Source organism: Mastomys coucha, unplaced genomic scaffold (genome assembly GCF_008632895.1).
Source record: "Mastomys coucha isolate ucsf_1 unplaced genomic scaffold, UCSF_Mcou_1 pScaffold23, whole genome shotgun sequence".
Classification (NCBI taxonomy): domain Eukaryota; kingdom Metazoa; phylum Chordata; class Mammalia; order Rodentia; family Muridae; genus Mastomys; species Mastomys coucha.
In genome coordinates this window covers 102,771,627-102,797,168 of record NW_022196906.1, presented here as the reverse complement: position 1 = coordinate 102,797,168, position 25,542 = coordinate 102,771,627, and the positions used below count along the sequence as shown (strand labels likewise).

At 44.6% G+C, this 25,542-nt stretch overlaps 1 protein-coding gene across 1 annotated transcript; it reads left to right on the top strand.

The window, feature by feature from the left end:
- Positions 1-928: 928 nt before the first annotated feature.
- LOC116072405 (F-box/WD repeat-containing protein 15-like) lies at positions 929-19,206 on the top strand. The gene is given in 11 exon segments (XM_031343836.1): positions 929-1,018; positions 1,755-1,792; positions 1,986-2,113; positions 2,116-2,145; positions 3,446-3,564; positions 9,933-10,142; positions 11,905-12,063; positions 12,675-12,885; positions 14,475-14,653; positions 14,946-15,070; positions 19,101-19,206. Coding segments are annotated over 11 exon segments (1,395 nt in total).
- The last annotated feature ends 6,336 nt before the right edge of the window (positions 19,207-25,542 follow it).

Genomic DNA, 25,542 nt, shown 5'->3' with positions numbered 1-25,542 from the left:
CATTTTATATGTGTCTGTGTGTGTGCATACATGCATATGTCCATGGTGTATGTATGTCTGTGTGCACTCTATTGTAGTGCTGGGTTCTTTGGTTATTGTCTTCAAGGGCAAAGAAGTACAGTTACCAAGGGTCCAGAACACAAGCTCTACCTGTGGATGCACAGGAGAAGGTAACTGTAGAATAAAAATACATTCTGATTTCTACTTAGTAATATAATGAGCATGAATACAATCAGCATGACGCTTTTACTTTTCTCTTTTTAAAAGAAAGTCTCATTCTTTGGCCTAGGCTGGCCTGGAATTCATGTGCAGTGCATGTAGAAGTGCTATGTGCATAAGGGTGTGTGTGAACAGAGACCAGCAGTAGACATCAGGTGTCTTCTTTGAACACCCCTTTCTACTAGAGAGCTAAGTACACGAGCACATGATCTCACAGGCTGTGCTGGGGGACAGGTGGGCCCTGCTGATGTAGTTCAGTTCTCAAGGAAGACATGAACACGGAAACCAGATTCCCTACCCCAGTAATTTGGAGCATCCTAATGGGCTTCACATAAGCAATGGAACCTGCTGAAAATTAGTGTGTTACTCGGTGTTTTCTAGAAAGTTCTGACACTTACATCATCAATCAGGGTTGCACCAGATCATGTGTCTTTGGTCTCCACAGTGCTAGGAAGGGGTTGTTGAGCTCATCTATGCAGTGAAAATCAGTGTGGAGTGAGTTTAGGTGTGAACACTCTCAGCTGAGTGTAACTGGCTCCAGTGAGTGGGAGCAGGGGGTCAGGCTGAGAGTCTACCCAGCTGCAGCTTGCTCCAATCAAAGCCTGATGAGCTGAGGGTGGCAATCCTGCTAAATCTTTGGCCAAGGCTTTAAAGTCTGACCAAGTTGGGGAGGAGAAAGAAGAGTCAATGTGGACTTAGGCCACATAAGATGGAGATCTATTTGCCTAGTCTAGCAGTGATGAAAATCTTCTCCTATCTGGATGCCTTCAGTTTGCTACAGGTTGCCCAAGTGAACAAGGTAAAAAAAAAAAAAAAGCTGAACTCCTCCATTCAGTGCATCCTCCATAAGGTCTTTTTGGCATTTCCCGCTTAGTTTCGGCTGCCCCAGCCTTACACTCACACAGCCTGGCTTCCTTCCTCCCTACCTTCCCTCCTTAAATTTACCTTATTCAGACCTGTCTACTCAGCTCTGACACATTAGTGTATCGGGGACTCAGCTGCTTCTCTTGACCAACAAGTGTGTCAACCTACAGAATAGCAAAGGGATACATCTAGGGCTCGTGGGTTAGCATTAGACCTCAAATCCGGTTAAATCCGGTTAAATCTGGTTAAATCAGGAGTGGTGGGACATGCCTGTACTTGAAGCACTTGGTAGGTGGATGCAAGATGATCAGCAGTTTGGGTCAGACTCAATCACATGAATTTAAAACCAGCCAGGCTACTAGTCCCCCTATCTCAGAACAGTAACAGTGATAACAAAATTCTTCTAAATGAAAAGAACAAGCTGCCATTTGGAGATGTGCTGCTGATACGTGACATCCTGGAGACTCCATGTCAGACCTTTGGAGACTGGCCCTCCTTCCTCTGAGCCCTCACAAGGTGACTTAATGTTTGCTGGGGTAGGTCTCTCTAGGCTGGCTGGCCCTGGAGAGCTGGGACTGTGTTTGATTAACCTGGATAGGCCCAGCACAGAACAAACTGGAAGCAGCAGAGGGAGGCAGTTGTTGATTTAAGGACTCTTTTCTTTCTCATAGAACTGGAATGCACTTGCAAGCAGTGATGTCCTGTGGAGGTAAGGAGAGGGTCAGGGTGGGATGGGAAGAGGGAATGAGATGGGGCAAGAAGGGAAGAAGAGGCCTTCTGATTCTGGACCTGGACCTCAGCTGTGTGAGAATGGTCAGTGAATAAGTTTCGCACAATGTAATCGTGGCTCTAAGGTTAAGTGACTGGGGTCAGCCTGATGGGATTGCAACTGTGCATTTCAGGAAGTTGTGTCAGAAGAGATGGCTCTCCTGTGACATGGATACCTTACAGAACATGGGCACAGAGACATGGAAGCAGTTCTTCATTTCCCGAACATGGCAAGAACATGCCAAGTCCCGGGCAGATCCAGAAGCACTTACAAGGAAATTCCTTTGGAGTTTGGTATGGGCTTGGGTAGCCTAGAAGAGATGCCCACTTGGTTTTTCCCATTCTGTGCAGTCCTACATTCTCATTTAATACAAGGAAGGTACAGGCATTGGTGGCACACACCTTTAATCCCAGCACTTGGGAGACAAGAGGCAGGTGGATTTCTGAGTTCAAGGCCAACCTAGTCTACAGAGTGAGTTCCAGGACAGCCAGGGCTACACAGAGAAATCCTGTCTTGAAAAAAAAAAAAGAGGAAGGTAATTGTAGTTTAACAGGATAGGGCTGCTGTGCTAGCCTCACCATGGAACCAATCTGTGATCTCCTGAGTGCTTGCTCAACATTGTAAAACCAGCCCTGTGACTCCGTTTCCCTAAAGGCTTCGTACCTTTCCCAGAGTGTAGAGAGAATTTAATGGGCAAATTACCAAATAGGCTTTAGAATTTATGTTTTTCAAAAAACTTCCTCAGAACATTTTCTGGAGGAGAGATACTTTTAAGTTTTTTACATTTACTATTTTTAGTGTGTGTGTGTGTGATGTATGTACATGGCACAGTGTTTGTGTGTCAGAAGACAACTTTGTGGACTCTGTTCTCCTGAAGGGAAAAACCTCATGTTTTCCATGTGCATTGAGATAAGGCTTTACTATATAGCCATGACTAGCCTGGAATTTAATCTGTAGACTAGGCTGGCCTCAAACTCAAGATCTGCCTTCACTAGGATTGGTACATCTTTACACCTCAATTGTCCTTCCTTTTGTTTCTTTTTCTCTCTCTCTTTCTCCCTCCCTCCCTTCCTTCCTTCCTTCCTTCCTGTCTTCCTTTATTCCTCTTTTCCTTCCTTCCTTCCTTCCTGTCTTCCTTTCTTCCTCTTTTCCTTCCTACCTCCCTTCCTCCCTTCCTCCCTTCCTTCCTTCCTTCTTTTCTTCCTTCCTTTCTAAACACAGAATCTCATGTACCACAAGCTGGCCTCATACACTTCATGTAACAAACACCAATGACCTTGAACTTTGGATCCTTCAGCCTCCAAATGAATACCAGGTTATGATTTATAGTCCTCTAAAAACAGAACTGACCACTCGAACCACAGAGTGACAGCCCCAGCCCCCGGGACCCATTTTGTATCTATAGAATCAGGTTAATGAGTAAATGTATCTGAACAAATGACCGACCTGCAGTGTGCTTGGCTGCCTCGCCTCACCCTTTCCACAGCTGTTGTCCAAGCCTTCTACAAGGCAGAGGGAAATGAAACACTCCTCCTTCAGTTGAGTTTCTCCTCGACTGTCTTGTGTCCACACATTGTTGGGGTTTCCCTGCAGGAGTTCGGGAATATGCATATTATATCTCAAGGAGTGGCTTAACAAGAAAAGGACAAGGCAATTCTGTTGTCTGTATGGTGACTTCTGAGAACAGGATTTCTACCTGGGATATTCACGAGGTGAGTCTGACCCATGAGTAGCAAAAGTTACCTGCATATGAATTCTGATTTCATGTTTTTGTTGTTGATGATGAGACTGGACCCCCCTGTACAGACCTGGCTGTCCTGGAAGTCCCCAGATAGAGCCACCTACCTTGGCTTCCCATGTGCTCAGGTCAAATGTTTGCACCACCACACCTGATTTTTCCCTCTTCTTACTTTTTTTTTATTTTTAGATATAATTATTTTGTATGTATGAGTGTACATATATGTATGTGTAATCCACATGTGTCTGCTGCCTGTGGAGGTCACAAGAGGGTGTCAGGTCCCTTCAAAACTGTAGTTGCAGATGACTGTAAGCTGTGGGCACTGGGGCTGTGGGCACTGGGGCTGTGGGCACTGAACTAAGGTCCTGTGCTAAGCCATCTCTGCAGGGCCTGTCAGTGTTTCAAAGTTTTCATCATAGACATCTTTCTCATACAAGCTCAGGTTTACTCCTAGGTATTCTTTTTTGAGATATAATTTATATTTTATATATGTGCTATGTTAGCTTATGGTTGGTGCCAGTTGGCAGAGGCCAGAGGCTGTGAGATGTTGTGTAGGCTTTGGGACCCCAACTAGGGTCCTCTGCAAGAGCATTAATTGCTTGGAACTGCTAAACCATCACTCCAGCCCCATATTCCAGGGTTTGTTTGTTGTTGTTTTTCTGGTTTAGAACAGGGTTTTACTGTGTGAAAGCCTTAGGGGGAACTTGCTCTGTAGACCAAGCTGGCCTTGAACTCTGAGATCGGCTAATTTCTGCCTGCTGGGATCTAAAGAATGTAACATGTCCACCAGGCCCCTTCAGGGTGGTGTTCAAGGCTGCTGTGAATGGGACAGCTTCCCTGATCCTTCATCACTTTGTTTATTACTGTATAGGAAGGGTAGTGATTGTGTGTGTGTGCGTGTTAACTTTGTTGCCCATCAATTTGCTGGAAGTTTATCAGTTCATAGAGATTTCTGGAGTAGTCTTAGGGTCTCTAAGAATGGGCTCAGTGTTTGCAAATGAGGAAACTCTGGCTTCTCTTTCCTATCGGCCTATCTTTTGTTTGCTTCTCTTGTTTTATTGTCCTAGCTAAAACATTACCATATTGAATGAGAGTAGAAAATGTGGATGGAATTGTCTTCTTCCTGATGTTGCTAGAAATGCTTTGAGACCTTTTATGCTATTTAAGGGGTTAAAGTAAAGAAACTGCCAACATTACTGCTCCATGATATGATTAAGGTTTTTGATTATTGATATGAGAGAACAGCCAGAGGCATCTAGAAGAGTCCAGAGCATACAAAGAAAGACATAAACTGTGTTGTGTTTTTAAAAAGACCAGGATATGTTTTGTAGAGCAATGTATGGTGAGGTGGGAGCGGTGCCTTGGCAGGCAGGCCCATGCAGAGGCATCCCTTCCCCTGAGGTCCCAGACATATGATGGGTATAGTGTATTTAGGGTATGGGAAGGGGAGTTAAGAAGGGAGTAGAGACAGAGAAAGATGGAGAGAGAGAAAGGGAGAAAGAGAGAGAGGAGAGGCAGGTCAGAAAACATGGAGAGGAAGAGAGAAGGGGAAGGGAAAAAAACAGAAAATGGGGGTTAGAGAAAGAAAAGAGTCAGACAGAAGGGTCAGAGAGAGTGAGGAAGGGCCAAACAGCTTCTTTTATAACAAGCCAGGCCTACTTTGCCATTGCCAGGAAACTGTTGGGTGGAGCCAGGAGGAATGCTAACATTCCTTCATTTTGGTTTACTTTAAAAAATGAGAAACTAGAAAGAGGCAACAGTGAAGTGAGAATAGGGTTGTTGTGATATTTAGCTGCTTTCTGCTGACTTTGGGATGACGTGTCTCTGGGAAACCTAAGAAAATGGGGATAGGGTGTTGGTCCAGTCTTAGGAGAGTTGGTTGTTTCCTTGCTGTCCAGGATCTGTGGACCATCTGTGGGTAGGAAGGGGCAGATCCAGTAGAAGCATCTGTGTCTGTGAGAGCAGGGGCTGGAGCATCTGAGGGTTGCTTCTCTGCAGCTGTCCTGGATGTAGATGATAAGGAAACACCTGGACTTAGCACGATGCTGGAACACTTATATATATTAGAGGTAGAGAATAAAGTTAAGTACTTTTTGGATTAAAAAAAAAAGTTTTTAGGTGTACATTTGAGACCCTTAGGTCTTGGAGGTTGGGGTGAGAGGAGTCCCAATCCCAGGGAACAGGAGAGGAATCACAATCTCTGGAATAGGCAATGGGCAGAAACTTAGGCTATTGATTGGCAGGTGTACTTATGTAGATGGAGTGAGTCTGTTCCATGAGAGGTGGATCTGAGTAGGTTTCCTGAGTAGGTTTTATAAGTTTACAAAGAGAGAAATCTGCTAACAGCATGAACACTCTTTAAGATGAATTTAAGGAAGACAAAAACCTTTCATGGAGCAGAAAGAGCAAGAAGGACTTTTTCCTTCTACCTGGGAAACTGAGTATACATATATATGCATATGTATGTATGTATGTATTTAGCATAATGGGAAATATTTTAACTTGTAAAAGACAAATTAAAGGAAACTTGAAAATTTGACCATATGAATATGATAGTTGATTATATAGTTTAGTATGAGGAAAACCTTAAGTCTATACTTAAGAGTGATAGAGAAAAGGTATTGGGGCCGTGGCAACACCAGAGTCAGGTCAGCTGGTGAAAGGTGAAGTAAGGTCACTTCAGAAGTAACAGGGTCACTTGAGAAGATGTAAGTGGCAATTGTGAGTTAGTTCCAAGCAATACACATAGCCAACAATCATTAAAGTGGCCATGTTGTGTGGCATTAAGGAATTGGGAGACTGAGGTCAGGGTCTGAAGCAGAAGACAAAAGAAATGACAGGTTAGTGTTATTTATGAAGGAGGATGTCGAGGAAGTAATAACCTTGGAGGAGAGTAAGAATGTTCTCTGGTGGGTGAGACAAGTCTAGGCCCCTAAGGGCCACAGTTTGGCTACTTATCAGCTTGGTTGTTTTCCTTGGAACAATAGAGTCCTCCATCTGCTGGAATCTTCTGTGAACAATTCGATTGTGACTTGGGCAGAGGCTGACTGGAGATCAGGCTCAGAAGATGAGAGGCGTTTTCCTGCGGGAGAGGAACATGGCAGAAATGACTCACTTGTCATAGGCAATATGAGACATTTAACTCCCTGGGTATCCTCTGTTTGTCCACATTATAGTCCAAGCCCTGGCAGCAGGCATGGGAATGGAGCAGTGTTTCTCAGTGGCTATCACACCACACTCTAGATAGTGTTGTCACTGTGCCCATATCACTCAGAGATTTTCTGCGGCCACGGGTTCACTGTCAGGATTTGGGATTCTCTATTTATTATAGTAAGTTAAAACATTTAACATTACATTTAGCACATTTCTTTTTTTTCTTTTTCTTTTTCTTTTTTTTTAATCAAGACAGGGTTTCTCTGTGTAGCCTTGGCTGTCCTGGAAGTCACTCTGTAGACCAGACTGGCCTCAAACTCAGAAATCCGCCTGTCTCTGCCTCCCAAGTGCTGGGATTAAAAGTGTGTGCCCCTACCACCCCGCTATTTAGCACATTTCTGACAAGACTGAAAGCCAGTATCAACTAAGTATATCTGAGTTAGACAATCTGTTTATTTGTTCTAGAATGCATCTAGTAAATAAAGAGAGTGCATTATTACATTATGACAGTAGTAAAACTGTGGCAAAATATACCTTTGGATGATGGAACTGGTTTCAGAAGTTCCTGAGGAATAATGGCTTTTATCTATCTGTCAGAAATGTCGTATCCAGCTTGATCTCATTTCTGGATATTTGGAGAGTCTTGAGATCTAACATTTCCCACAGAATGTAGTTTGGCTTCAAGTCTGTGTGTTAGCGTGCTTTCTGTTGCTGTGTTAAAAGGCCATGGCCAAAAATAGTAACTTGGATGAAAGGACTCACAAGTTACAGTTCATCAGAGGAGGGTAAGGCAGAAACTAAAGCAGAGGCCATGGAGGATCAGTCATTCTATATGGCTTGTAATCTATGGCTTGCTCAGTTAGCTTTCTTATACCACCCAATACCACCAGCCTGTCAGTAGCACTGCCTAGAGTGAGCTGAGGCCTCCCACATTGATGATTGATTAGGGAAATACTCTACGGATGTGCTTAGAGGCCATCTGCTAACATGGATGTGGGGGTGATGCCTTCCCTCAATTCACCACCTATGGGAGTCGGGAGAGCTGGCCCTGACCTTTCATTGGCTGTGGCACTAAGAGAATGGGCCCCCATTCCTTGACTGGGCAGCTCAGTGGAGCTCTGCTCTCTTTGGGGATAGAGCAATTGACACAACTGTTCTCCATGTGATTCTTTCTCTGTGTCTACAGGGATTTGGTGTACCTCACCGCAGGAGATAAACAGAACAAGGTGTGGTTTGCACTGGGCATAGTTCTCCTGGGACCTAAAGGAGTAGCCCAACACACCCAGCAAAGGGGTTTTTATTTTGTTAGGGTCTCAATGTCTATAAGCATTGTCTCCTATAGCACACTGAAAATGTAACATAATGAACAGGATGATCTTGGGGTTGGAGGCTTTGGGGGGTTTGGTTTTGTTTGTTTTGGATTTGGCAGGTGGGTGTGAGGAGGCTGTTTAGGACAATATCAGGCTGTTCTAGAGTTCACCCTGCAGTCCAGGCTGGCCTCGGACACATGGGGACCCTTCTACCTCTACCTCCTAAGTGCAAGGCAGGATCCTGTGGTGCATCATCATTGTACCTGGCAAAAGGAGCCAGGAGTGGAGTGTGACCTTAACTTGTGAGACTGAGAGTCATGTGCTACATGGTAGTAAGGCCTTCAACAGGTTGCCTTTCAAAGGAGTTAAAGTGGAAGTCACAATTTATTGAAAGAGATTGACTCAAAGGGGAGATTGTGTTTAGAGGGAAGGAGAAGTTATTAATAATTTTCATGCAAATGGAGCTAGGGCTTAGAAATGGCTATATTGATTGCTGCCTTTAGTATTTTCCTAAACTTAATTATGCTTTTAGCTTATATCATCGATGCTGCTTCAGGTGGAGTGTTTGTGTTTGTGATTTTAAAAAAAAAGACATTTATTTTATTTGCTCTATCTGCATTTACACCTGCACACCCAAAGATGGCATCAGATCCCATTACAGATGGTTGTGTGCAACCATGTGGTTGCTAGGAATTGAACACAGGACCTCTGGAAGAGCACTGAGCCATCTCTCCAGCCCCTTGATTTTATTTTTAAGCTAAAGAAAAGCCTGCAAGAGAAACCCGTTTTCCTCTTTTGCAATGTATAAAGAACTGATGATACCTCAAAAAAAACGAAGTGATACAATAATCAATTATGGAACTGATTCATTGTGAATAGCTTTGTTTTGTATATTGTAAAACTTAATACTGCCAGAAGTTGTGGTACAAGCATTTACTCCAGCACTTGGTAGGCAGTGGCAGGCAAGTTTGAAGCCAGCCTGGTTTACAAAGTCAGTTCCAGGATATCCAGGGATATAGAGTGACCAAGTGACCCTGTCCCAAAAACTAAAACCAAAAAAAAAAAAAAAAAAGACAAATCTAGCCCCACTAGAAGTGATGATGGGCACATGCTCCATGCTTGCACTGTTAGTAAAAGGTGCAATGGCTCTGAGCACAGGGCCATGATTCTTCTTCATATATGTTTGTGGGAGTTGGTTCTCCCTGTCCATGTGGTTCCTGGGGACTCAATTTCTGTCATCAGGTTTACTGGTAGGTACCTTTCTCTGCTGAGCCATCTTGGCAGCCATGTTCTTTCTGGTCTGTATAGTGAATGTGTGCTCGCCTCTGAGCATAATGCATGTGTCCTGTTTTCCTGCCCACTCCTGCCCCAAATAATCTAGGTGTTTGTTTTTCTTCTTTGTGTTTCTTTTTATTTTTATGTACATCGCTATTCTGCCTGTGTGTATGTCCATATGAGGGAGTCAGATGCCCTGGAACTGGAGTTACAGACAGTTGTGAGCTGCCATGTGTGTGCTGGGAACTGAACCCAAGTCCTTTAGTTAAGAACAGCTGGTGGTCTGAACTGCTGAGCCATCTTTCCAGCCCTGTGTTTCTTTTTCTTTTTTGAGATAGTCTTGTAATGTAGCCACAAGTTGCCTGCAGCTTGACATTGGAGACCAGACTGGCCTCAAGCTGCTAGTGACCTTCCTGCCTCTGCCTCCCAGGGCTGGGATTCTAGGCTTGTGCTACCATATCCAGTGAGGGATGCTTGGAACTTTCATATTCTTTTCTTATAAGGATGAAAGGGTTCCAGTCTGTATGAGGCTTCCAAATAAAGCCGGTGGGTGAAAGCAGTTGAACTAGAGGTGCTCAGACATGATGATGCTCTCGTTCTCCAGGGCGTTATGACCTGGGCAAGCCCAGTAGAGCCTGCCTATATCAAGCTGTTGACTACTCTCCCTAAGATGCACATGGCAGTCACTGTAGATATACAATCAACTATCAAACTGTGGGACTGTTACAACAGGGAAGCTCTGGCGACTAACAACCTGTCCTCTCCCTGTCAAAAACTGAAAGCTGTCCTTACAACGGATGGCCCGATTGTCTTGGTAAGTGAACCCCAAATCTGGAATAGTCACACAGAACAAAAATATTGCCAATTTGAGTCCCATTACTGTCAAATCTCAACTTGCCTTCTAGGAATCTCTGCAAAACCTGAGAGTCAATTACAGTATACCATAAACATGGCCATCCCTTAGCCTTTGACCTAACTGATGTACATTTCGATTTCACCTCACACCAGTCAGAATGGTTAGGATAAAAAACTCAGGTAACAGCAGATGCTGGAGAGGTTGTGGAGAAAGAGGAACATTACTTCATTGCTGGTGGGATTGCAAACTGATACAACCACTCTGGAAATCAGTTTGGCAGTTCATCCAGAAATTGGACATAGTACTACCGGAGGACTCAGCTATACCACTCCTGGGCATATACCCAAAAAATACAGCAACACGTAACAAGGACACATGCTCCACCATGTTCATAGCAGCCTTATTTATAATAGCCAGAACCTGGAAACAACCCAGATGTCCCTCAACAGAGGAGTGAATGTACATTTCTTTAAACCATTCTCTTAAAAATATTATTTTAAAATTCTTTTCTGATATCTGGGGAGAGATGGCTCAGTGGGTGCAGTGTTTACTGTGCAAGCATGAAGACTCGAGTTCAAACCCCTGACACTCACATAAAAGGTGGCATGTGGCTAAATGTCCCTGTAACCCCAGTGTTGTTGAGGATGGAAACACAAGAGTCAGAGGGCTAGACTAGATGGCTGCTAGCCAAGCCAGCCTAGCTCCAGGTTCTATAAGAGACTCTCTTAGGAAGTCAGGAGAAGAGTGATCTAACAGGATATCTGGCTTCCTTCTTCGGTTTCCATGTATGCCCAGGTATGTAATCTACATACACATACATAAATATACATATAACATGCACACAAACACACACATTTTTTTCTAGGTGATTTTACATCATCTTGTCTTTGAATTGCTTATAATTGATGAATCTGTGAATTTAGGTAGGGACAATAGAGAGAAAATTGTGAATTTTATCAGATATTGAGAAAAAAAGATGTTGATGACCCAGTGAATTCTGAGGAAGAGTGATTGAGGGCTTGGAAAATCTTTATGCATACCCTACCTCATGTATTAAAGACACAGTCTCATTATGTAGTCCTGGCTGGCCTAGAACTCACTGTGTAGACTAGTGTGGTCTAACTCACAGAGCAGACTGCCTCTGTCTTCTGAGTGTTGGGATTAAAGACATATGCTACCATGCCCTACAAAATTTTCTTTAAAATAGTCCTGCAGGGCATGGTAGTGCATGTCTCAGAGGCAGGTGAATCTCTTGAGTTTGAGGCCAGCCTGGTCTACAGAGTGAGTTCCAGGATAGCCAGGGCTACACAGAGAAACCCTGTCTCAAAAGACCCAAAAGGAAAAATTATTTTGTGTGTGAATATTTTGCCTGCATGTGCATCTATATATCAACTTCCTCTCCCTTTCCCTCTACCTCTTCCCCTCCCATTTCCTCTCCTTCTCCCCTCCCCCTCTTCCTCTCCCTTCCCCCTCCCCATCAACTCCTCTTCCCCCCCCACCCCGCCCTGCCTCTTTGCACAATTACCCACTGAGTCATCCCCCAGGTCTAGAGAGTCTTATTCCATGGGATCAGCTCAGACACTCTGTGAGGCAGGCTGGTCAGAGCTTTGGCTCTTGTTACTGGACTTGAAGATACAGTGGTGTATTTCAGAGCAGATAACACTGCTTCCTCCATGCTTAACATTTCCCCTCTGACCGGGTGACTGTGCTCTGATTTCAGGCAGGCGAAACCTCTGGTAACCTGTCCATCTTCAGGATTCCCGACTTGCACCTCATTTCCAGAGTCAATGTATTCCCGTACAGTATTGACCAAATCTACTGCTCTCCTCAGAACAAATGGGTCTTTCTGAGTAAGAAACACACACATATCTTGCCAAAGGTAGGTCTGTTCTAGCAACTCCAGGGTGAAGGTGGGAGACAGTGGGAAGGTTCAGCCCTCAGGGAGGTCCAGGCAGACCACTCCTGCTCTCCTAAGGCCTATCGTAAGAAAAGCCATTCCTACAGTCAGGAAACAATAGTGCATTTAGAAGCAGTAACGTGACCAGTCATTAATGGCAAATGTCTATTAATAAAGTGTCCTTGTAATGTATGTTCAAAGCAGCCTAGGTTACAGTATGACAGCCTCAATGCCTCATTTAAAAGGAAAAAAAAAAAAAAAAAAAAGTCCAGAACAGCCCTGGACTAGTCTTCTGCACAGGGAAAATGTGCTTAACCAAGCTCTGCCTGATTCATCCCTTGCAGTAGGATGACTGAGGGGCCCTTGACCTTGGTGAGGGACTCCACACTGTCTCTGAGTGTGATGGGAGGGGCAGGAAGAGGGTGAGTTATTCTGACCCTGAGTGGGGGCAATGACTGCTCTGCCCTGTCCTGAATGAAGAACAGATGCGGCCACTCCTGGGTTTCTTTAGAAAGCCCCTTGTCTGGAGTGTGCATGTGTCAGGCTGCAGAGATTTACTCTTCATTGATTCCATTGGGCAATACTCTCTGCAGGTGTTTTTCATGAGCAGCTTACTGAGGACATCAGAATTCTCCACCCCTTTGTCTACCATTCTCGATTTTTCACTATGCCAAAGAGCCTGCTGGACCCCAAGAAGGGAAGACAGGATAACCCTGATGTCCAGAAGTGGCTACCAAAAAATCACAAAGTTTAAAACATTTGATATGCAGCTGGAATGCATCAGAAATGAAATAATTGTAAAAGGTAAACCTCAGAAAATTCTCAAGCCAGACATGGTGGCACATGCCAAAAATCAGGAGAGTGAGTCAGAAAACTTCATAGAGGAGGTTGACTCAGAAACAAAAGATGGAGCTGAAAGATGGTTTAGCATGTGCACATGCATACATATAGCCATGAGATGTACACACACACACACTGATAAAATTAAAAACATAACAACAAAAGGCCAAGCATGGTAGTGCACACCTTTAATGATAGCATTTAGGAGGAGACACAGGCAGATCTCTCCAGGTCCCAGGACAGCCTGATCAATGCAGCGAGTACCAGGTTAGCCATGGATATATAGTGAGACCTTGTCTCAAAAACAACAAACCCCAAATGACAAGCAATAAAGAAGTCTAATATGAGGTGGCAAAATAGCTGAGGGCAGTGATACGCTACCTATGGGTCATGACCTCTATGGCAAACTTGTATCTTCAAAAATACTTAAATCATGATCAATAACAATAGCAAAATTACCATTGTAAAGTAACAATGAAAGTAACTTTTATGTGTGGGGTGACTCCCCACCACCACATGAGAACTGTATTAAAGTTCAATAGAAAGCACTAGAAAGGTTGAGAAACTCTGGCTTAGAGGATGGAGACATTTAACTACCAAGCCTGACAACCTAGTTCAATTCCTGGGGTACCACATGATGGAAAAAAAGACCCAAATCCCTCAAGTTGTCCCTGACCCCCACATGTGTGCTTCTGGCATGAATACCTACCCAAACATAATAATGTAAATGCAGCCGGGCAGTGGTGATGAATGCCTTTAATCCCAGCACTTGGGAGTCAGAGACAGGTGAATTTCTGAGTTCAAGGCCAGCCTGATCTACAGAGTGAGTTCTAGGACAGCCAGGGCTACACAGATAAACCCTGTCTCAGAAAACCAAAAAAAAAAAAAAAAAAAAAAAAAAAAAAAAGTAAATGCAATTTTTAAAAGAAATCCCAATTTCTCTTGGGTCTCCTGCAAGCGCTCATGGGAAACTATAAATGCTTGTTACTGTTTTGTATTCTTACTCTTTGAAGACAGGGTTTCTCTGTGGAGCCATGGCTAACCTGGTACTTGCTCTGTAAACCAGGGTGGCCCTGAATTTGGGAATTCCCTGGACTGTGGTGGGATTGCGGATCACCACATGATGATGCTCCATTTGATGGTTTTGTAAAGGGAGCAGTAGGCTCCTTGGCCAGATGTGAACTTGTGCATGTTTGATGGTCACTACACTAGCGAACTTGGTAGACATGTTTCCATTTCTCAGGCAGACATGTTTGCATTTCTGTCATACACTAGTGATTGAGTTCTACTGTTCTTTCCCAGTACAGTAGTCTTTCCAATGTTTGAGCTACTGACTGGCCACCCTGTCCCTGTGCCATAGCCTGCCTTTCCGTGGCCAAGGACATGGACTTGTCAGGACATGGACATGTCAGACCATTGGGCTGTTTTCATTGTCTCTATCAGACTAGCATGCCATGGAAGGAGGGCTATGCTTTTCACTAAGCATTAATGATTTTGCTCTTACTTAAATGATGGAAATAATTGCCTCTGTATTTTTTGTTTGTTTGGAACAGGACATTTGAGAGGCAGCTTCGCCTTGCGAGAACACAAGGAGAGCCCAGAATGGTTCGGAGTCAGTGATAAGAATGTGATTGTTTGTGCAACTGAATCCTCACTCTTGCTCTTCAGCATGAATGGTCTCCATCTGCAGACATTTGAGTACTGCCCAGAAGTAATCTTGAGACTATGGGTGGTATGTTTAGAATGTTTGTCCTCCAGTGTAGTTTTTTAAAAAATAAATTTACATTTTTTTTAACTTCATACTATTGATGTGTGTATATGTGCATTTGTACGTGTGCAAGCACTTACAGAGGCCAGAGGCCGACTTCCTGGAGTTATTCTCTCTCTTTCCACCTTTACATGGGCTCAGAGCACCAGGCTTGCTCAGCAAGTGCCTTTACCTGATGAACCATCTCCCAGGCCCTCTCCCTGTCTCTTGATCTGACACTGACTCCAGCCTACTCACATTTGGGTGTTCTTCGAAGGACTCCCTTCATGTCATCGTCACTTGTCTCGATGGCTCTTTGGAAGTGTATGCGTGGGAGGAGAGAAGCCAGCTGCTCAGGAGGTGTTATCGGCTGCAAAACAGGAAACCTCTGCCACCTCAAAGGTAAGCTCTGCTTCTTGATTTAAACCTGCCATTAATTTTAAAACATTTCTGTGGCTGGAGAGATGGCTCAAAAGTTAAGAGCACTGGCTGCTCCTCCAGAGGACTTGGGTTCAATCCCCAGCATCCACATGGCAGTTCACACCTGAGTGTAACTCCAGTTCCAGGGGATCTGATAGACACCTTCACACCAATGCTTTTTTTTTAAAAAGTAAACATATTAAAAGGTTCTATGTAAAAATGCATTTTTTAAAGAAAAATGAACTTTCTATAAAAAGATATGACTAAATTTGTTTTCTCACCATCACACAGAACGGACATTGGGCTGTGCATGTGTAATATTTAAGAAGTAGAGGCAGGAGGATCCAGAAGATCAAGGTCACCTTTTGCTCTTTAGGAAGTTTGGCAGCCACATTAAGTTCATTGCAAAACCGTTATAAACAAACATAGAAACTGGCTAAGCATAACACATGCCTTTGATCCCAGCACTTGGGAAACAGAGTCAAGTGGCTATCTTGACAGTTTGAGGCCAGCCTGGTCTACATAGTGAGTCCCAGGACAGTCAGGGCTATAGAGAGAGATTATATATTAGGAATGAAGGGAGAGAGTGAAAAGAAAGAATTGCTAGTTCTTAGTTTCTCAGCATATACAATTATGTCAGTCTCGGGCCCACAGTAGAAGTGGGGGAGCTGAGTCCTCATATCTTGTCTTTACTGGCAGGATGGGCTCTCCTGAGTGAGGCCCCCACGTGGCTTGATTCATCAGAGAGCTGTCATCTCCATTTGGCTAATTTTCCTTTGAGTTTTATTTGCCTTCATCCAAGTTATTTTCAGTGATCTTGGTGTGGAGGTTCAGGCCCCAAACCCTGTACCCAGGATGCTGAAGCAAAGGTTCATTGCCAGTAAGCAAGACACCCTACCCTGTCTCCAAAAAGAAGAAAGAGAAAAAAATGAGTCTCCCCTCTTACAGGATTACTCTGTGTAGGCTCTGCGTCTTGGAAACAGGCTGGCCTAGAACTCCACCTTTAGATCCATCCATCACCTGTCTCTGCCTCCAGAGTGCTGCGACTAAAGGTGTTCACCCAGAGTCCCTGTTCAGCAAGGGTCAACAGCACATGACAGTTTACCAATATAATTTATATTACATGTATGACTTAAAGATATTTCTCCCTCTAAACATAGTAGAATTCCAGCATGCAGGAAACTAATGCAGAAGAATTACCTCAAGTTTGAGGCTAGCCTATACTACATTCAAATTCAATGCTAATCTGGGCTATACAAAGAAACCTTATTTCAATGTTTCCCCACACTCTGTGGGGTTCTCTTAGTTCTCCTGATTGTTGTTGTCATTTGGTAGGTTTGGGTCTTTTGTTTGTCTGTTTCCTCCACTCTGCTGTGGAGAGACTTTGTAGTTTGACTCAGTCCGGTTTGTCAATTCCTGCTTTGCATGCTGGTACTCGGGGGTTCCTAGGCAAGAACTCCTGCCTAGATCGAGTCAAGGAGCTTTTTCTACAGATTCTCTCTTAGGCATTTTCCAGTCTCAGATCTAGTCTCTTCCCTTCAGTGTGTCATGAGTTGATTATTGAATTACTGAGTAGTGGGAAGCATAAGAATGTGGTGGCTTGCTGGGCAGTGCTGGAGCACATCTTTAATCCCGGCACTTGGGAGGCAGAGGCAGGAGGATTTCTGATTTCGAGGCCAGGCTGGTCTACAGAGTGAGTTCCAGGACAGCCAGGAATTGATAAATGGGACTGAGTCAAACTACAAAGTCTCTCCACAGCACAGTGGAGGAAAGAGACAAACAAAACACCCAAACTTACCAAACGACAACAATCAGGAGAACTAAGAGAACTCCAGAGAGTGTCCTGGCTATACAGAGAAACCCTGTCTCGAAAAAAAAAAAAAAAAAAAAAAAAAAAAAAAAAAAAAAAAAAAAAAAAGAAAGAAAGAAAGAAAGAAAGAAAGAAAGAAAGAGAATGTGTTGGCTTTTGAATCTCCCTGACACAATTTTTTTGGAGAGCCAATTCCTTGTCTTTAAAACAACAATCAACAAACCTAAAAGTGCAGGTTCTCCTCCTAGGCTCTGATGCATCTGTTTAAGGGCAGTATCCTTCATTCTGCTTTGATCACAGCAGCTTGCTGTGACATATTTTAAAATCTGATACTGTTGTGATAGCTTCAGTTTTGTTGTGTTGCTCAAGAAGGCCTTGGTTATGTAAAGTGAGTAGGTGCGTGTGTGTATGTGTGTGTGTGTGTGTGTGTGTGTGTGTGTTTAAGCATGTGCATGTCTGTTATTCTTTTGAGACATCTTGTATACCCCTAGACTGACCTCAAACTTGCTACATAGTTAAGGCTAGCCTAAAACTTTATGTATCCAAGGCTTGCCTTGAACCCCCAAACCTTCCCCCTTTCACTCAATCTTGGTTTTTTAAATTGGTATTAGTTTCTTCTCCTTGAAGGTTTTGGAAAGAACTCTACCCTGTCCTTCTGGCTTCTAAGATGTGCTGAAACATCCCTTGTCATTGGAGTTTGTCATCCTATAAATCAGTTGTAATGTCCCTCTGATTTCAAGTTTTTTGTTTAATTTTAGAAACTTGTTCTTGGTGAATCTAGTGTAAATGGTTGGAGCTTAGTGTATTTGGGCTTGATCTGCTCTTGACTCTCTGTAGACTTAGCAATTTGGAGAAGGTATTTTGTCTTTCTTGTGCTGGGTGAGTGAATCTAGTGTCTTGCACATGTAAAAGATGAATTCTGATAATGAGCTTTACCCCAAAATTTTAGGGAGTTTTGCTGTGTCCTCTACATGCCAGGTGGAGGGAGCTAGGGGTGCCATTTTACCACCTCAGCACAATGGAGAATACGGGTGTGGATGACGGGTTTCTGCAAGGCCACGGCAGGAGGCTGTGTACTTGCCTAGGGCAGGCCTGACACTTATGAGCTCCTGAGTGATCCAGTAGAGGTTTCCCTCAGTAGTAAAGAACAGAATAACTGGCATGTGCCCCACCATCTCCGCGCCCCCTAGTGGGGAGGGGATGCATTGCTATATCACTCTGAATGGATGAAATTTCCTAAAGGACCAGAACTCAATTTTAAAATAAATTTATAAATTAAAATCTTTGGTGTTTTTCTGAGACAAGGTCTCACTATATAGCCTAGACTAACCTCAAACTGCCTCAAACTCTGTCAATTCTCTGACTTCAGCCTCCCAAGTTGAAGTGATTTCTAGGTATGTGACATCACACTTGCTTCTCTCTCTCTGTTCTTAAGCTAGGTAATGTACTGAACAACTGAAAATTGAAAAATGTTGAAGAGGTCTATTGCAGAAGACTGGGATTGGAGCTCATGCTATGAATGACAGTCCTCCTTTGGCAAAGTGCAGTTACTCAAAATTATCCTGAGATGGCTCAGCAGTTTAAGCAATTGCCACCAAGCCTGGCAAGTTCAGTCTCTGGAACCTGCTGCGTGAAAGAGAACTGATTCCAATAAGTTATTATCTACCCACTCCACATATAGGAGCATACACACACATTCAGGGACACACACCCATATATGCAGGTGCACAGGTACACACACATGTAAGCAGTCAGTCACACATACACACACACAGAGGCATACACACATAGGCAAGTACCCACTCAGGTACACACAGGCACACACATGCTCGAGCACACACACACACAAACAAACACACGAGTGCACACGCACACATCCACACATGACGAATAAGTATATTTCTGTTTGTTTTATGCATATTAGTACACTGTAGCTGTCTTCAGACACACCAGAAGAAGGCATCGGATCACATTACAGATAGATGTGAGCCACCATGTGGTTTCTGGGAATTGAACTCAGGACCTCTGGAAGAGCAGTCAGTGCTCTTAACTGCTAAGCCATCTCTCTAGCCCCCGACAAATAAGTATTTAAAAGTTTTAAACAGATTCAGGACTGTGATGAAATGACAGTTCTTTAATTATCAGTTGATAAACCTCACACCCATTCGAATACTGACGTCTTGGTTTTTTTTCCTTTGACAGCAACGTTAAGAAGACGCTGTGTGATGATGTGAGCATAATTCGAGTGATGACAAATATTCCTGCTCCCTGCTTTCTGATGGTATATACCTTGAACATCTGCTCTTGAAAACTGAGTGGGTTGTGTGTCCTCTTCCTCAATGATAATAAAGGTCTATTTGTAAGCACAGGCTGCTGATTTCAGAGTTGCAAAGAAGTGAAGAGGGCAAATGTGGTGATGCACACTGTTGATCCTGACACTGTGGAGGCAGAGGCAGGTGGAAGATCTGAGTTCTGAGGCCAGCCTGGTCTACAGAGCTAGTTCCAGGCCAACCAGGCATCATGCAAAACCTATCTCTGAAACAAACACTGTGGCTACATGAACAAGCCATTTGGCTATGAGAGCTGTCATTTCATTTTATAGTGTTGAATCCGAAGACTAGGCCGTGTGTGCAGCTTATCACTGCAGAAGCCTTGAGGCAAACTAAAATAAAAATAAAGACCTTTTCTGAGACTATAATTTTCCCTTTTCCCCCTTCCTTCTGAATAATCCTATTAGGCCCCTCCCTTTGCATTGTAATGAAGATAACCCATCAGATTGATGAGCGAAGTTTTGCCACCCACACCTGGACCAGAAGTACCGGGATGCTCCCAACATCTTCGTTATTAGCTTCAGAAGAGCAGGTATTTCCTTCAGTTGTCTTTGTCCTCACGCCATAAGCTCGCTTAGGCTCACATACATTTTAGGGATCCCCTGGTCTTACTGCCACCCTGAAATATGCTTCTGCTGCCAAGAATTTCCCCAAAAAATGGCAGTCTGAAACCTTGGGTGCGTCTGCCTCATCCAGGGTCTGCACTTCAGAGTGCTCTGATAGCATACAGCACACACTCCACTCTTTATGAAGACATGAGGTGGTCTGCTTTCCCACAGGAAGACTGTGCACCAGTAATTCAGTTCTGATGGCAACAGCAGGGGAGCAGAAATGAGACCTGTTTAAGGCTATTAGACTTGGGACAGAGCAGTCGATCAAAGAATTGAAGATACTGGAAATGTCATCAATAGTCGATTTTTATTTTTTAAAAAAAAGGCAAAGTTGGTTGTAATGGCCCACACCTTTAATCCCAGGACTAAGGTGTCAGAAGAAGGCAGATCTCTGAGTTTGAGGGCAGCCTGGTCTACAAACGGCGTGCCAAGACAACCAGGGCTATACAAGGCATTTTCTTGATTAGTAATTGATGTGGGAGGGCCCAGCCCACTGTGGGTGGTGCTATCCCCACTCCATTCCCTATGCCTAGGGAAGTATTCCTGGGTGGTATAAGAAAGCAGGCTGAGTAAGTCTCTACTACTGTTCCCCATGACCTCTGCTTCAGTTCCTCTTTTGGCTTCCCTGGTGATGGGCTGTGACCTATAAGCCAAACACTTTCTTCCCCAAGTTGCTTTTGGTCACAGTGTTTATCAGAGGCTGAGAAATCCAACCAGAACAGCATAGCAACTATCTGACCTGGGACTTTCCTTTGGCCATTTGGACTCTGAGAAGAACATCGTAAGGGCAGGGGTCCCTGGGTGACTGGCACTTAGCAAATGCTTCTCCCCACAGCAAATGAGGAGACTTGGGTAACTGTGGTCTAAGACCTGTGCTGACCTTGGGCTGTCTGTGCTGGCATAGCTGGCTGTGTGAGTTTGCTTGGGTCAGCCTACAGTTCCGTTGGCTCAGCCCAGACTCAAAAGCAGAGTTCGACAACTGAATAAAAGCCAACCATTTTGTTGAGCTGCCTTAACACTGTGCAAAAATGTTGGACTGAGAATGTCATTTAATGTAATGCCAGATGCTCTGTGTGAGTTTTTGAGCACTAGGACCCATGTGGTAAAAGAGAACTCATTCCCTCGAGTCTTCCTCTGACCACAGGTGCACTGTGACACACTGTGACATGTTCTGTCTAGAGCCTGACAGAGCCAACCAGGGAAGGGACAAGGTGGTATATGACAAAGAATCATATTAATTGATGAGTTAGCTGGTCAGAAAATGGCCAGTGAGAGGACAACACTTCCAGGAAGACAGGGTGGGTGGGTGCCTTCCCTTGTGTGACGTCAGTGGCCAGTTATGCAGATGTGACCCTGATCATTGGTCACATGTTTTTCAGTTCTCTAGGTCTCAAGACTAAAACTGATTATGGTTGTCACAGCGGTTATTTCTTGGAGTTACTCTTACTGATGAGTTGTGCAGAGTTCCTGGCACATTACACAATGGGCAGGCTAGCTCAGGGAGCTGGGAGAGGCCTGTTGTTGATCAGCAAACACAGTGATTAAAAACTAAATGGTGGCATGTACACCTTTAGTCTCAGCAAAGGCAGATAGCTCTCTGAGTCTGAGGCAAGCCTGGTGTACAGAGCGAGTTCCCAGAGAGCCAGGACTACACAGGGAAACCCTGTCTCAAAAAAAAAAAAAAAAAAAAAAAAAAAAAAAAAAAAAAAAAAAACTAACCAACCAACTAACCCTCCCCATGATTACTAGGGAACAAAAAGGTGAGATGGAGTTAAATATGAAGAGAGAGAGACAAATAGAGACAGAGAGAGGAGGCAGAGAGAGAAAGAGACAGATACAGAGAGACAGAGATTGAGATTGGATTTTAATGTTCTGCTTCAGTTACAAAGTCAGCTTATGATAGAGAGGTGCTAATGGCAGAAGGCTTCCCTGTGTAATTTGTTATGGGGATACTGAGTCCCAGCAAGGACCCAGGTTCTCTGCCTCCCAGTTTCTGCCCTTCCATCACCACCTTTCACCTCAGGAGGAGCCACTGTGGAACTTACAGCTTCTGTTCTCTTCCCTTTCCTCTTCTCCTCATCTTCCAAAAAACCTGTGTGGAGGGGATCAGCCAGCAGGCCTGGCCTCTGGACATGGAGAGCCAGGAGGTCAGCAGGAACCCACCCATTCAGCAGCCCTCCTATGGTGACTTCTCTGATAAGTAGTTAGGATATGACTTATAAGGGAGCAAGCAGAGAGTGAGAAGTCTGTTCTCTCTGTCTGGTCACTGGGGAGTGAACGTCCACTTTTTATGCTCTGAGTCCATGGGGCTTTCGACCAGGGCACCCTCCTCCAAGGGCAGAGTTTCTGCGTGACCCAAGCCCACATGCTCACATCACACATACATGTGCCAGTACATCAAACACAAAAAAGAACCTGGGCTGGACTGGGAGGAAGTGTCACTCTACGTGGGGCTCCAAACGTTGGTGTGTTCCTCCGTGGATGTGAGATATGCAGGTATGCTGGCTTTTGCATCTCTGGGGTTGCTTATGGCTTGTTCTGATGGAATTCTTTGGCCCTGAGATGAAGCTATAGATGAGAACTTGTTTTCCACAGCCTGAAGCTTGGTATTGCACTTGGATCCCAGCCTGGAGAAATAGTAGAGAGGCACTACCAGCCTGAAAGTTGAAATAACCCAGGTTCTCCAGGTAGAATGTGTGGCTCTCCCTAAGAGCCATGGATGGGAGGAAGGGAGGGTCCTGGAAGCCAGGAAGCTTGGAGCCAATTCTAGCTATGACAGGAACCATGACCTTGTACAGAAATCTTGCTAGACACTTATGGGTTAGTCTGAGAGGGAGCATAGTAGGTGCTCAAGTTGTTGCACCATTTGCCCTTCCTGTTGCTTTTCACCATGCTTGGTATTGCAGAGCTGACCATGATGCCAGGAAGTCTTTCCTACCCTGGAGCTTACAGAAAAATTGAAAGAAGTCTGGCCAGTGGGAAGAGCAGCCTGGGTCGTCATTGCCCAGCATCCTCTTGTCACAGCCACCTTCCTCCTAAGGTGCAGGGCCTGGGTGTCATCCCTCCTTCAGCAGCAGTCTTCCAGCATCCCAGCTGCCTGGCCTTGTCCCTTCAAGCTCAAGGCTGGAGACAGCTGCTCCATCTCTGTTACATTGGGATCTGGACTGACGACAGCTCTAATTCACACCCCACCCACTGGCTTCCCTAATGCCCGCCATCTGTTAAGTAGGGCTCTGAACAACCTCCTCATTCCTGGTATATGGCATTAAAGCCCTGCCTGGACCTGGGCCAACCCAGTGCTTCCTCTTTCCCCATTATATCTTTCCAGATGCCAGCTTAAGATGTAACATCCAGTAAGAATGGCCCCTGCTGTGTGCCAGAATGCTGTCTGTCTTCCCTGAAGATACCCAGCCACTCAGGGGAGTGGAATTGGAATCCAGGTTTCCTACCATTGCAGGGCTCTGGTCACTCTGAGACCCAGGGCTTGGGCCTTGTGTCTACGGGGGTCCGCTGTCAAGCCTGGGGTGAATAAGGCTCCATAAGAGGGGTCTGAATCTTCCTGATGGCAAATGCTCACTGTTGCAGCAAGGTAACTTGGCACCACTGATCTACCAAATCACACACCTGAGCTGAGGCAGGGTGTCAACCTCCCTGACCCCTAGAGCCATAGCCAAGTATTGCAGATTGTAAGAACTATGGTCCCAGGGGTTGGAGAGATGGCTCAGCGGTTAAGAGCATGAACTGCTCTTCCAGAGGTCCTGAGTTCAAATTCTAGCAACCACATGGTGGTTCACAACCATCTGTAATGAGATTTGATGTCCTCTTTTGGTGTGTCTAGAGACAGCTATGGTGTGTTTACATATAATAATAAATAAATAAATTAATCTTTTTTTAAAAAGAACAACTTTGGCCCACCTTGTGGGCGACTGGCCTCTGGACAACTCCCACCCTTCCAACACTTTGCAGTCACCAGCACTGTTGGGAATGCCTACAATGGTTTTCCTACTAGCCACTCACTGTTATACTATCATTTTCTGTCTTTAAACGTAGCTCACACTCAATGCAGATTTGAGAGCTGAGTTTCAGCATTAAAGCCCATTATAATTATTTTCAATTATGGGTAGATGTGTGTGCAACAGGTGCTCACAGAGGCCAGAGGCCTCACACCTCCTGGAGCTGGAGTTAGATGGTCATAGCCATCTAATGTGAGTGCAGGACTCAACTATGTTGGGAGAGCAGCTAAATCCTTTTGACTTTGGGAGCATCTTCAATTCCACACTGTGGCCAGAAGATGGCAGTAAGATGCCAGACCCCAGCAGGACAGCACTGCATTGGCAGGTTCTCTGGAGCACACAGCCCATGGATCACAGGAACAGGCCAGCTGGCTAATCCTCGCACTTGGGAAGAGGATCCCATCTTGCAGCCAAGACATTTTCTTTCAAACATCACGCTGATACCGTTCCTTTGATTTCTGGTAAGTGTGGAAAGGGTTGAAAAGTATCATCCTTAAGATTTTGCTGAGAAAGGATCTCTCTACACCCTTGGGGGCCTGGAATTCACGGTGTAGACCAAGCTGGCCTTGAACTTACAGTGACCCTCCTACCCTGGCCTCCCAGGTTCTTAGAATACAGGTGTGCTCCACTGTGCCTAGCAAGAACAGAACTTTTTACAAATGAATGAGCTGAGCAGTGCTTGTGCCTTTAATCCCAGCACTTGGGAGGCAGAGGCAGGTGGATCTGTGAGTTTGAGGCCAGCCCAGTCTACAGAGCGAGTTCCAGGACATCAGGGCTACCACAGTGAAACCCTGTCTCAAAAACCAAAAAACAAAAATTAATGTTTTCCCTTCATGTATGCTTATGCACCATGTGTGTGCACCATGTGTGTGCATCACATGTGTGCATCATGTGTATGCCTAGTGTCCACAGAGGCCAGAAGAACATGTTGGATCTCCTGGGCTTGGAGTAGTAGTTAATTGTGAACTGTCATATGTGTGATGAGAATAAAATATGGGTCCTCTGTGAGGACACCCAGTGCTCTTAACTGCTGAGCAGGAAACAGATCCAGCCAGGCCTAGTGGCATAGAGCTGTAACTTCAGCTTTTGGGAAGCTGAGGCAGGAGGACTACTGCAAAAGGCAGGCTGGCCTAGGCAGAGACCCTTTCTCGAAAAGTCTACATATAGATATAAGAATTCATGTAGACTTATAATCATGTACATTTGTATCATGGGAGAGTAGGTATACAGGAGTAAAGTGCCCACAGAGGCCATAAGGCATCACATGCCCCAGAAATGGAATTACAGTTGTGAGCCACTGCTTGTGGGTACCCGAAAACTAAACTCAGGTTCCCATGGAAGAGCAAGTGCTTTTAACCACTGAACTGTCTTTCCGGCCCTTTATTCTTCAGACAGGTTCTCTGAAAGGCGAGGGAGCCACGATCCTGTGCTTTAGCTGACCTCAGTGGTTCCCATGTGTGCTTTTTAAGGTGTCCCCCTACAGGAGCCTGACAATGCAGATATTGAAGGCCTTACTGCCAACAAACAAAGACGAGGCAGACCTCTGCTGTGCCCCAGGCTAGTCCAGTCCCTCTGGGCCTCAGTCAGCATGTTCCTAAGGTGCTGTTGTACTGTACTCACATACATAAAATAAATCTATTTTTTTTTTTTAAAAAAGGGAGATTTCCTTCCTTTCTTTAAAGAAAAAGAA